General features: G+C 37.8%; 1 protein-coding gene across 1 annotated transcript in view; it reads left to right on the top strand.

Moving 5' to 3' along the window:
• Positions 1 to 12,456, top strand: part of suclg2 (succinate-CoA ligase GDP-forming subunit beta) — a 140,272-nt gene that overhangs the window by 96,401 nt on the left and 31,415 nt on the right. Inside the window, exons 5-6 of the mRNA XM_077725598.1 lie at positions 4,685 to 4,827; positions 11,307 to 11,448. Coding sequence (XP_077581724.1) covers positions 4,744 to 4,827; positions 11,307 to 11,448 — 226 coding nt within the window. The 5' untranslated portion in view covers positions 4,685 to 4,743. The remainder of the gene's footprint in view (positions 1 to 4,684; positions 4,828 to 11,306; positions 11,449 to 12,456) is intronic.

Here is a 12,456-nt window from a genome sequence, read left to right as displayed (position 1 = left end):
CATGCTTCTAAGAATCAGCTTCAGTACTCCTCACAGATTTGGAAAAATATTGGTTTTATGTCAAAAAGGTGCTTCAGAATTAGATGTGTTTATCTTCTTGCTAATGACCAGGAAAAGGCCTCCTTAGTATTCTGGCCCCAGCATCTTTTGCTGTGGGTGTCTCCACAAGGTTAATTAGTGTATGGTTCCCTGAGGTCTTTCATGCAATGTGGGATATGTTTGGGCGAGTGGAGGTGCTTTTACACAAACAAGGTTAATGGAGCCTCAGACAACTTCCTCCTCTCTCTCTCTCTCTCTCTTATCCTCTATTATTCACATGTGAATGTGCCTTGGCTATCCCTTAGCCACGATGGCAGAGTGGCAGAATACTTTGGCACTATGCATATAACCCATTACGGTGACTTATATTTACATCACATTGTTTCCGTATTATTTCTTTTTGCAGTCTTAAAGGGCAGCATGGTAAATAGCCAAATATGATTTTTAGTGGGAAGCTCAGGGCTCCATCAACATTTGTCAATGCGCATAAAGACCTATTTTCTTCTAGTAAAAGTGCAAATTGCTTACTGCCCTAAATTATGATTGTCAAAATAAACATCATCATCATCCATTAGTGCTCAGGCGGTGTGTCAGCTTTTTGATGAAAATGATATCCTTCCAGGCTATTATTGCAGGAGTGTATTTATCAACATTTTTCCCGAGAAAGTGGTATTAGCACAAATAATAACACACACAACCATAATAATGCACTTTGAAATCGAACTGCTGAAAAGTCCATCTTCATGGTATTCTCGGGTGGTGATTAAGCAAGCTGGTCCTTCGCATGCGCAAAGCTCTTCTACTCATACCCTTTTTCCTCCTTCTCACACTTATTTGACCTCCATTAGGAACAACATGATTTATCACACCAATATCGCCTTCAGCAGCCTCCTGATTGCTTTGATTCCTCTATTGACATTTCTTACCTTCTCACCTGCATGCATTTTTCATGCTTACCCTGGGACTACACAGATGATCTCCATAAAGATATTTATATAATACTCCATTTTTCATTTGACATGTTTAAAGACAGTTCTATTTTCTTTGCGTATCTTAATTTATATTTTTGAATGAGTCTCTTTTTTGTGGTGTACTTTACGTATGTCAAACTGGAATAGAAACTGTCAGTATCACTCCAAAACTGCACCATATTCAAGAAACTTGAGAATATATAACAATACTCATTACTTCAGATGCCAAAAAGGCTGCAGAGAACTTACATTTATTACTTTTTCATTGCATTGTAGCGGCAATACAATAATGTGTTTGTTCATTGGGTGCTCTGGAAAAAAAACAACTTCCTAGTTCAAGATGAATAACTCTTAGTCTGTTTGAATTGTAATATTTATTGTACATAAGAAGGTTTACTGCTTCTTTGGAGGTCAAAAGAAATGTAGTTGTTGATATTCCAGAGCTGTGTTATATAAAGGCCAGAAGCAGAGGAGCAGATAAAAGTTTTAAACTATGATCTAGTTCCACTTAGAGAGGTAGGTAGGCACAGCCTGTCAAGTTTGTGAAGGAATCTGGCTTCATATATTCTTTCATTTGCACATCTGAGAACTTCCACGGTTTATGCTAGCCTCACTTTGTTCATGCAGAGTGTGAGTAGGGGCCGGGGGGATTTTTACAGTGATACCTTAGAGTTGAGGAGGAGTCCATGACACCACCATTACTTTATGCAGTATGATTTTCTAAGACTCCTGCATTGAGTTTGGTAGCTTTGGATTTGATTGGAATTTATTTAAATGTATTTATACTTCATTAATATGAATGTATATACAACAAACATTGGGGTTCAAAAATTAAACAACATGGGAAAGATTTAAACCTCAATGTCTTAACAATAAGACAGTACAATTGTACCGCTATTCTTGATTCTGTCCTGTTTGCACATTTCTCACACACATAAAAAAAAAGTTTCCAACTAAACTAAATATTTAAAACCACATATAATTGGACAAACGTCACAGGTGTCCTGTTCTTCAGTGGTTACTGTGTGTAAAGGTTGGTATGGGTGGGTGTTTCATGGAACCCAATATGTATTCATAACAGAGAAAAATGTTTACTCTGTCATAATCTCAAAATCCTGAGGAAGGACTCAAGGATGAAAGAAAGGCCCTAATCATACATATGCATAAAGAAATGACATTGGGAACTGAAGGTTTGCACAAAAAAATGATGACGGAATATGTTTGCCATCTGTTAAATAGAGATGTGCTGAATACATGATGGCAATGGCCATCTTGTGGACTGACGATCACTTTTATTTTATTTTCTCCTCTCCTCTTTTTTTCCCCCCACTATTAAATGTCTTATCTTTTCAAGGAGCCCATTCTTGTGGTCTGAGATCTTGCAGTCTTTGCGGTTGACTCAGCAATACTTCTCAATCCTGCCAACTCATTTGGTATTCTATTAAAATATTAACTAAAGTGTGTCTCTTAAGTGTGCAAAGTGTCAAGTCTTTTGGCTAGTTAAAGCCACATGAATCTATTTGTAAACAGGCCTTTACTCTTTGATCCATTGTGTTATCAAATATATATTATTAACTGAGGTGCCATAATTGAAGTATTTGGACAATATTAGCTCATATGGTATTGTAATTGACCTCAGTGATGGTTCAGTGAGTCGAGTTTTATTCCCACTTGCGAGTTGCATGACGAAGGAGCAAAAAACTTGTGCGCTAAACCTAATAAAATATCATTCACAAAGCTGTGGAAATAAAAGACACATGATATTGGGGTGCAAAAGGGGACAGAGATTGACAGTCTCTTGCACACTCTGGGTAGGGTTGGGGGCTTCTTGCTGTGAGCCCTGTCTGTTGTTTTCTGAACTCCCCTGCTGCCATTTAAGTGTGATTGAGGGGTTATTTCTGACTGTAGAGCCTGTTGGGAGCTGTGGTGCTCTGACTCTTGGTGTAATGACTCCTTGCTGAGTGTAAACTGATGATAGATTGTTGGGGGGAAACCACAAATTAGTATCCCCACCTAGACATTGTGTTCTCTCTCAAGGGAAGGGAGGAAAGGGACAATGGCCCAAAAAAAACTGGGTCAAACTTTATAATATGGACTGGGGATACACAATTGTATGAGGGGAAAGAACGAGTGTGTGAAAATCGTTTTAAATGAGCTAAAAAACGTCATTTGGCTGGCGACCAGTCAAGGGTGTACTTAATTTATTTGGGATAGGCTCCAGATATCCATGATTCTTCTAGAGTCAAGTGGACGCATGTTTCACAAAGTGGTCAGAATTGTTCTCACTGATTCAGTTTTTGTTTAAATACATGGAAAACATACACTGTTCTATCAACCAACATATATATACCAAATGAAACCTTTTTTAAATCAAGAAAAGATTGCAAATAATTATTAGCTAAACCTGATTAACCCAGAACAATAAACCGTGGCTCCCTAAAAACAAAAAGGATTTCTTAAATTAGACCAAAATGATGTGCTGTCGATTGGCTTCCTGACAAGGATGTCAACAGCTTCATCTCCACAAGGAAATTTGCCAAATATCTAGTTAAGAAACTTTCTTGTGGTACAGCAAGTTCTTCACTGAATGACTAATTGCTTTGTCAGCTGTTTGTTACACCAGGCATCAACACACATCATAGGAAAAGTGTCATAACACCCTGTATAATGTTGGATCTTCATTAGCGAGAACGAGAAGTGTCGATCTAATACGATTTTTAGGTGCATTTACACATTTTTGTACTAATATAATACCTTTCTTTGTTTAATTTGTTTTTTTTTAAAGATTTATACACTATTATAGTGTCCTTGTAAATGTCCCACTAAACCATGTTTCTCTTCATCTCCCTCTTGTCTTATCTATCCAAATTTGCTGATTCCAAGAGGTTTCAACTCATCTCTCGTTCTGTGCCATAATCACTGCTCTTTATGATCATTTTGCCCTCGATGCCCTTTCAAGATGTGCCATGTAATGAGGGCTCTGGAGAACTGTCTGAGTGGCCTATTTAGCTATTCTGAAAAGATCATCCCACACATCTTGCAATTTATACATAGACGACTCTATGCCAATACCTTGAAGCTAGGAACTGCGATTCTCTACCCTAACCTTGCACACAAGGTCACACAATGATTAGAGCAAAATGCTCAAAAACAAGAGTCAATGAAGGGTATTTGAGTTTTTTATAGCCCACTAATATACTAATTTCAAGCAAACACAAAATAGGATTCTATTTTTTTTTCATTTTTGGCTTGCTGCACTTTCCCTTTATATTTTTCATACATTTTTTTCTGTGTAAACAGCTGCAAAATATGTCACCCCTTCAGCCAATGCAAACATGATTCTCTTTCTAGCCTGAAAACTGTTTTCACTTAAATCGCTTAGTCTGTTTTTGATGTCTAACTACTTATTAGTGTGTGCAATAAAAATGAATTAATTTCCCTTTTTGTGAATAATTCACTTAGCATGTTCACTCAGTTATTCCAAATATGATATAAAGTATTACACATTATAGCCGGTTTGCCTAGAAAAACTACTACATTTGTACTTATTTTTTCTCCCAAGATTGTTCCTCACATTATTGACTGATAGTTAAGCATACGCGACCATTAGTCAAAAGTAAACTATAGTAGTATAGTCCCAAATTGAATTTGCAACCTGTGAACTGTTTTTTCAGTTGCCTAGGAAACGGAGGCGTGTCTGTGACATCATCTTCATGCGCACACTCGGGTGAACATGGCGACATCCATGGCGTCCCAGGCTGCAACGAGGGGTCTTAGGGCAGCCACGTCAAAGCATCTATTTCTTAACAGAATCAAGGTATTGTCTCTTCCTCCTCATCAGAGTGCAGCTTTGCACTCATTTTTAGATTTTTGATGAAGATCAGCCTGTAGTCAAGGTCTCTCGCTACACTTAACGCATGTTAGCGGAGCTCATCGAATAGGGGCATAAAGGTAAAGTGGACTGTGGCAGTCAGATATCAAGTCCATTTATTAACATCTCGTGCATTCTCGGTTGCTATAATGGTGCGATACGTGACTGCATTCACAAGAGCTTGCGTAATCAAAAATGTTAAAGCAGATCATAATAAATCATAATTACATCGTGCGTTTAATATCTAGCACTCTTGATATTATGTGCACTCATCGTTCTTCACATTCAATGACCTTGTCATATTATAGCGATCAGTGGTGCTAAACCTTTGAGTGAAAGCTTCAAGCAGAGATCTGTAAAGAGAAGAGAAGTGCAAAGGTCAAATGTTGCACTTTGACCAATTGTCGACTGATTTGCACTTTGGACCCAAACTGTTCTTATCTGTTCTTTACATAGTTACTGTTAAGTTGATTACTCTTACTCAACCTGCTTAGTATGAGATGACAGTGTGTTTACCCAAAATGTTGTTCGTGCTCACTATAATCTTGATCTGCACCAACGAGCGGTATGATGACTCTTTAATAAAAGTGAATCAGGAGTACCCATGTCCCGATTCACGCAAAATTTATATAAATGTGAAAAAGAAATAACATAGGACAATTCAAATCAAACTATTATTATGTTTTTACAATAATTGAAATATAGTGTTTTTGCAAACTATTGAAACAGTACAGCATAATGTAAATACATTTGTCTTTGTGTTTGGGTAGTTGGCAGCTCTGCAGATGGGTTAGGCTCTAGCAACCCTTGCAACCCTTTCGAGGATGGGTGGTATGGAAGATGAATGCATGGTGGCTTTATCTGTTTATACCATTCCATACACACTCATTCGCATTAAAAACACAGTATTGCCAGCTGAAAAAAAAACAGTTTACTTCTCCTTTAAGGTCCTAAAATCCTGAACTACACATACATTAGATGGCTAGTGGGATACTAATACTGTTGACAAAGTGCCAGTCCACACACCTGTTTCGTGCATGAAAACTATTTTTAGCAGAACGGAAGCTCTCCAGGTTTGCTTACTTTGACAGTATTTATTTATTTAAATTTTATTATGGCGTGAAAGTTTTTTGACTTACTGGTACATTCCTAACATCAAACTGTCAAATGATGATGCGGATAAGATCTTGACAGGAAATGAATAGCCCATGTGCTACATGTATGCCCTCAATGATAAAGTGGCATATGGATGGGATGGAGCCAGGGACACAGCTGGCTTACTGTCTCTTGAGACACTCTCTCTACAGTAATTATCGTCAACTGCACTCTGGGGAAAACCTGACTCACTCCTACCTAACTGCTGCTGGACTTAATACCACACAGGAATGCAGGCCAACCACCAATATATCCTTATTTCACGCACTTTATGCATGCACAAAAAAATGTGTAAAATGTGCGTTAACTAACACAGTATTTGGATATCACCGCATACATATCACATTTTTAGGAGCTTTTTAAATGCCATTTTTGTAGGGAATGTAAGCACAAGAAGCACAATTTAAATAGGGATTTTTTTAACAAGCATAAAACTGAATTTGCAAAGGTTAGATTATTATAACAAAATGGAATTTTTTAAAAACTTTTTACGAAAATCCTTATGTTTTCAATGTTAAGGATTTTCTGATGACATCGATGTGAGAAAGTGAGTAGTTCATACAGATGCTATGAGGGAAAAAAGATAAGCCTCATTTTTATTCAAGCAACATGAAATTTAATTTTGTTAAAGGAAAAAAATCCAAAAGTTATCCCTCTCTGGTGGCATCTATATCTGTAATTTAATTGGGGCCCGCATGAGCAGTGTCTGGTTAGATTAGAATGGATTTAGGTAGGCACGTACATATCAACAGTAAAAAATGCTTACAAAGCTGTACTAGACAAAGTCATGACGTGACAGCACTTTTTATTTGCGTCTTAGTGTTAGCAGGAAGCGTGCAAAGCTACTGCATATTTGGTGTAAAAAGTCATCTCTGACAGAAGTCAAATTAAGATGAGAATAAAGTAACATATAATCTGTGAAAGAATTTTGCTTTTAGCAGACCTGCAGCAAGTGTCTTGACATTCAGGGAGTGATTACAAAATGTCACAGTTCTGCACTGTAGCAGGGATTGTACTTTGGTCTTTGTGGCGATTTTGGTTTAAGGATGAACACTACACTCCTCTACATATAGGCTTAAATGTCATCTTTTTTTTTTATTCATCCATTCTCTTTTATTCTATGCAGTTTGTTCATTTTACGGTCACTGACTATTGGACTCTTATTCCACTTAACTGGCAAGAAATGAAGTTTACACAGGATAGCTGACTAGTCAATCCGGTGGCTTGAAATAAATTAAATTAAATTGATTAAAAAAGAAATAGAACCTTTGATAAGACATCTTGAAAACAAGTTGTGCACAGTAATAAGATTAAATGGAAGAGAGCACTGAAAAGGAGTACGGGAGGACGGGAGTTGGCCATCCGTATTGCAGGGCATCTATTGTACATTTTGGAAGAAATAATGTTTTCATCACAGCCGCTTGTAGTTCTCTATTTTTGTGACATCTGGCTGCTGAGACAAACTGCTGTTTTGGTGCATTTCTTGCGCTGCTATTAAGGATCTGAAAAACTTTATTGTGGACTTCCGAATTGAAATTGCTCATGCCACAATGTCTTTCATAAATCAAAATAATGATCCCCACACAGATAGAGCCATTTCCTCCACCTAGTTTTACAGAGGAGCGTTTGTCATGGACAAATTCTAGTCTTTTTAAATATCTAATCTAAACTTTCTAATTTACAGAGTTTTTATTTCATTGCAGTGTTCACAACAATAATATAACAATAAATGTAGTTCTTTGAGATGGACTTTGGCCTATCATGCCAAGTTAAGATTTAATGACAACATTAACAAAAAACAACAACAGCAAAAGTCTTTTTATATGCCGGGTCATCATCTGTGTCTTTCTTTTAAAGTCTCTGAATGGCTATTCTCATACAAAGTCACAGAAGGGCAAAACTTTGGCAGAATCTGCATTAGACTGCCAAGTCCTTGTCACAGCTGTACTGATCCATGAGAGACAATGAAAAACAGCACCTATTGTATAGCGGACATCCTTCCCAATAGACTTGTTTGGAAGGTCTATTACGGCATTCAGCACAGCATCCTGCAACATCAGGAGAGGAAAGTGTCATATTTCACTGAGAGTAAGCAGTCCAATGTCAAACTGCAGTTGTGGAAAGTCCATCACAATTATTTCCTAATGTTTGTAGTACATTAAAAAGCATAGCCCCCACCAACATACAATGAAACTACCAGTTCCGGCCTGGCGACTAAGTGGTTAGTGCGACAGCCTCACATTTGTGGGCTCGAGGGTTCGATCCTCACTATGTGAAGTTTGCATGTTCTCTCCAGGCTTTCGTGGGTTTCTACAAGTACCCCAGTTTGAGCCCTCTAAATTTCTATGAATGGTTGTCCGTTTCCTTGTGCCCTACGATTGGCTAGCCACCGATTCAGGCTGTCCCTCGGCTGGTACACATAGTTTGCCGGGATAGGCTCCAGCACCCCTTGTCACCCCTGTTAGGATAAGCCATTTGGGGAATTAATGAATGAAGCATTCATTCAAGAGTCAATACTATTTGCAGTAGAAAATGGATGGGTGGAACATACATTTTGAGGGCAAATCACCAAGTCCTTCTACCAGTGATGTTCTGTGTCCTTTGCTGTTCAGAATGAAAGTCACATGCAAACCATTAGGGTAAAGAGAAAAATGGCATCGGTCTGTGAAAGACCTGTAAATACAAGTAGCGCAAGATGAGTAGAGGCAGGAGCGGTAGAGCATGGCCTCCTGGATTTAGATCAGATAGATTTGTATCCTGGTAGGCCAAGTCTAATCTCTTGCAGACAGGCCCGAGAATTAAAAGACCTGAGTGTTGTTTCTAGAAGTATTTAATTAATTAGCCTGGTTATTAAGCTTTGGCCTGTGTAGTATTATTTTAACGGTGCACACTTCACAAGAGATAACAGGAGAAATAGAAAGGCACTGACCAGAAGAAGTGCCGTCTAGAGATAATATATGAAAATGTTGCCTAAAAAATATCAATGCATTTATATATCTGTCGGGACTTATTCCCTTGTGGCATAGATGTGAGCCGATCTACTGTTCACGTGGAAGTCAAAAGCTATTTTGTTACCTTTTCATGTAAACAAGACAAAAACATTTTGAGGGCTAGTCTTTGTGGACCTCATATTATATTTCAAATACAATTATAGTGTCAGGACTTTGTAAGTGTTTGTGCTCTGGTGCGGATTTATTAATTTCTGGGATGTTATTCTCTTTAATGCCACAGGCAATAGAAATATTTTTGTATAAGAGTGCAGTAAAGTCACAGTAATACTGCCATCAAAAATCACAGTGTGACTAACAAACTGTCTTCTTCCGATAAAAGTAAGCAATGGGTCATTTTTTTTCCTTGCTAAGAGTGAAATATTCCCATTCCCATTGTGAGAATCCTCTGACATTTTATATTGCACATGTAATTTATGAAAAAAAAACTTAACACATCACTAGTTCAGGAAATGTCTATTAACTTTGGTAAAGCAGTATTCAAATCTAGTTAGAGCAAACTTTGTCCCTTGTGGGTAGGAAATGTAAATGTGTTATCTTGCCGAGATAGAATGAGAAACTGCCTGTTGTTTGAAGTCCCTGCATTAGCTGTTGCAAGCAGAGGGCTCTCCACCTCTGTGTAAAATATTCAAGACTGAGTCTCATTGAGATACCTTCATTCTCTGCCCATGTATCTCTGCCCATCTTTTTGGACTGGGAAAATGTGGAGTCATCTTTAAGTTCAACTCATTAACATGGGAACAAGCTCTTCTAAAAGCATCTCAGAAAATTACAACCGGTAAACTACCCATGGCTCCAGTAACGGAAAAGTTTATTAAGGCACAGGTTTAAAAAAGCTGAAGCTGTAAATAGGCAATGACATTTGCATTGAATGCACGGACCTATTTAACTTTTTTTACTCACAGAAGTTACAACACTGAAACCTTATTTTTCTTTTCTAAACGCCTAACACCATTAGTAATCAGGTTTTAATAAGGTAATGTAATTGATGATGTTTAGATCTAGTATACAAGCCATATGTCCTCAACAGCGCTGATGGACAATCATGGTAGACCTGTGTCTGTCTTTGCACAGCTGTAATGGTAACAGAATAAAACGCATTGGCGCACATAAAAAGGATTTTTGCCATCTGTTCATGACTTGTTAACAAGACAGACGGTCAGTTTACATACTCAGTATAAATTAATAATTATACTACTGTTCTCATTTATCTAGGTAATTTCATTCTCTTAGCACACCACTGATCACAAGTGGACCCAACTTTAAGATATTTGTTTTCAGCCTTGTCTTTTTCAAGCCACCACACAAAACAGAAGGTTTTCATTCTGTGTAATATGAAACTTTCATTCATTCATGTTTATTTCCAAAACTTTGCTCTATACCAGTGGTCTCCAAACTATTCCACAAAGGGCTGCAGTGGGTTCAGGTTTTTATTCCACCCCCATAAAGACAACACCTTTTCACCAGTTCTTTAAAGACCTGATACAGGTCACTTGAAACTTCCATAATACCTCCAAATAATTGGATCGCCTGGCAGTGAAGAAAATGAATAGAGTTTGAACTTCTTACTCAACAAAAAAAGTTGACACATACAATGCCAACTCCATGTATAATGTTATTCACCCAGCAACTATCTGTACTGTTTCACTTCACAAGGTTTGTGTGCATAGTTACCCTGTTTTACCTGATACGGGCAGGAGGTGGGTTACATGCTTGAATGGTTGCCCACCAATCACAGATTGAAAAAGTTATTCTAGTCAAATGTTAATGTAAGGTTGCTACTGGTGAATAACAGTATAAAGTTGTCACTGGCAAATTTACATGAATTCACTCTCAAAATCTTCTCTATGCTCAGCAACACTGCAGGGACTCGAAAAGCCGGCACGCCTTTGTCTGCCCATCACATTTAAAATTCAATCTCTTTTTAATAGCAACAGCAGCTGGAGCTGACAGGGTCTGTGTCTGCTGATAGTGCAAATATCTCAGGAGCTGTCCTGGTACTCAACCTGGCTTAACGCCTCATTACGAGAATAGAAGAACAATAGACGTTTGGAGGAAGCAGACATGACAAAGTCAGCGAGTGGAGCGAATATGTCATCCGTGCAATTCTCAGTAAAATTAAGACAGGGAGCACAGAAAAGGGGAAATGTTCCCATTAGAGAGTGTGCAGATTTTAGATTTAATATGCACAATTTTATCTTGTTTGGCCGGAAAATCACACTCTCTCATCCTTGACACCTTGCTTGCTTTTATCATTTTCAGTGCAATTGGTCAAGTCCTAAAAGATGGCTGAATCTTCAAGAGTACCAGAGCAAAAAGTTGATGCAAGAGTGCGGTGTGGCTGTCCAACGCTTCTTTGTAGCTGACACTGCCTCTGAGGCTTTAGAGGCTGCAAAGAGACTCGGTAAGTAGTATATACAAATTTGTTGTGTATGCCTGTAATTCCAAATGATACAGGCACTACGATTGCTATTCTATTTTGTCACATTTAAAGTATTTTATAAAATTGCGACTTACACATTTTTAAAATGATGTAGTTCGAACTAACCTGTAGTCTCATTGATGAACACATTGAAATCACATTGTATTGTAAGTAGCATTGCTATTCATTGCATTGCTCTCTTGCCCCGACTACAAGACATGAACTGTTGTGCTTAATCGGAGATGAAGTTTAAATAAGGCTAATCATGTTTTACACATTTCATACTATTGCACCACTACTGTTTTTTTGTTTTGTTTTTGTTTTTAGCTTGATGAGTGTGCCTTCTTGTTTTTTTATTGTGTTTCATCATTCATTCTTTTTTTACGGCCTCTTTTATTCCGTTTTTTACGTCACATGACTTTTCTTTCCATTTAAATTGTGTCCTGTAATTTGCATCGTTACTCCTGCATCCTGAAGTCACACATGCTGTTAAGTGACAGCACAGACAAGTAATTTTATTGCAAAAGTTTTCAAATACATTTTAGGACAGTCTTGAGACACATGGACAGAAATATATTTTCTTTCTCCCAAGTTACTTTTGTTTTTTCCTCTGTCCACTCATCACATCACCCAGTACGCAGCTAGCATGATCTAATTTAAATATCCACTATCTAAATTTCAACTCTGCTGTGATTGAGCATTGGTGAAGTATGTAGTGTCAGGGCCAGCAATGATTTTTCAATGACAGCAAGCTTTGGTAGTACAAAGTTATATAAAGATAAAAGCATCCGTCCTTTTTCCTACTGCTTCAGCCGGGTTGCAAGTTTGTATGCTCCTTAAGAGGCATACTTCAGTCTTTAGTCATGCACTCGCGGAGACTTCCTGGCCTCAAAATGCTTAGATATTCTTTATTTCCACTTACATAAAAGATTCACTCAGTTGGCACCAAAACACACACATGGCGCTGCAAGATTGAGGTCACCATCATAT

Source organism: Stigmatopora nigra, chromosome 10, assembly GCF_051989575.1.
Source record: "Stigmatopora nigra isolate UIUO_SnigA chromosome 10, RoL_Snig_1.1, whole genome shotgun sequence".
Lineage (NCBI taxonomy): Eukaryota > Metazoa > Chordata > Actinopteri > Syngnathiformes > Syngnathidae > Stigmatopora > Stigmatopora nigra.
Note: the sequence above shows the minus strand (reverse complement) of the source record. Positions and strands in the feature narration are given on the sequence as shown.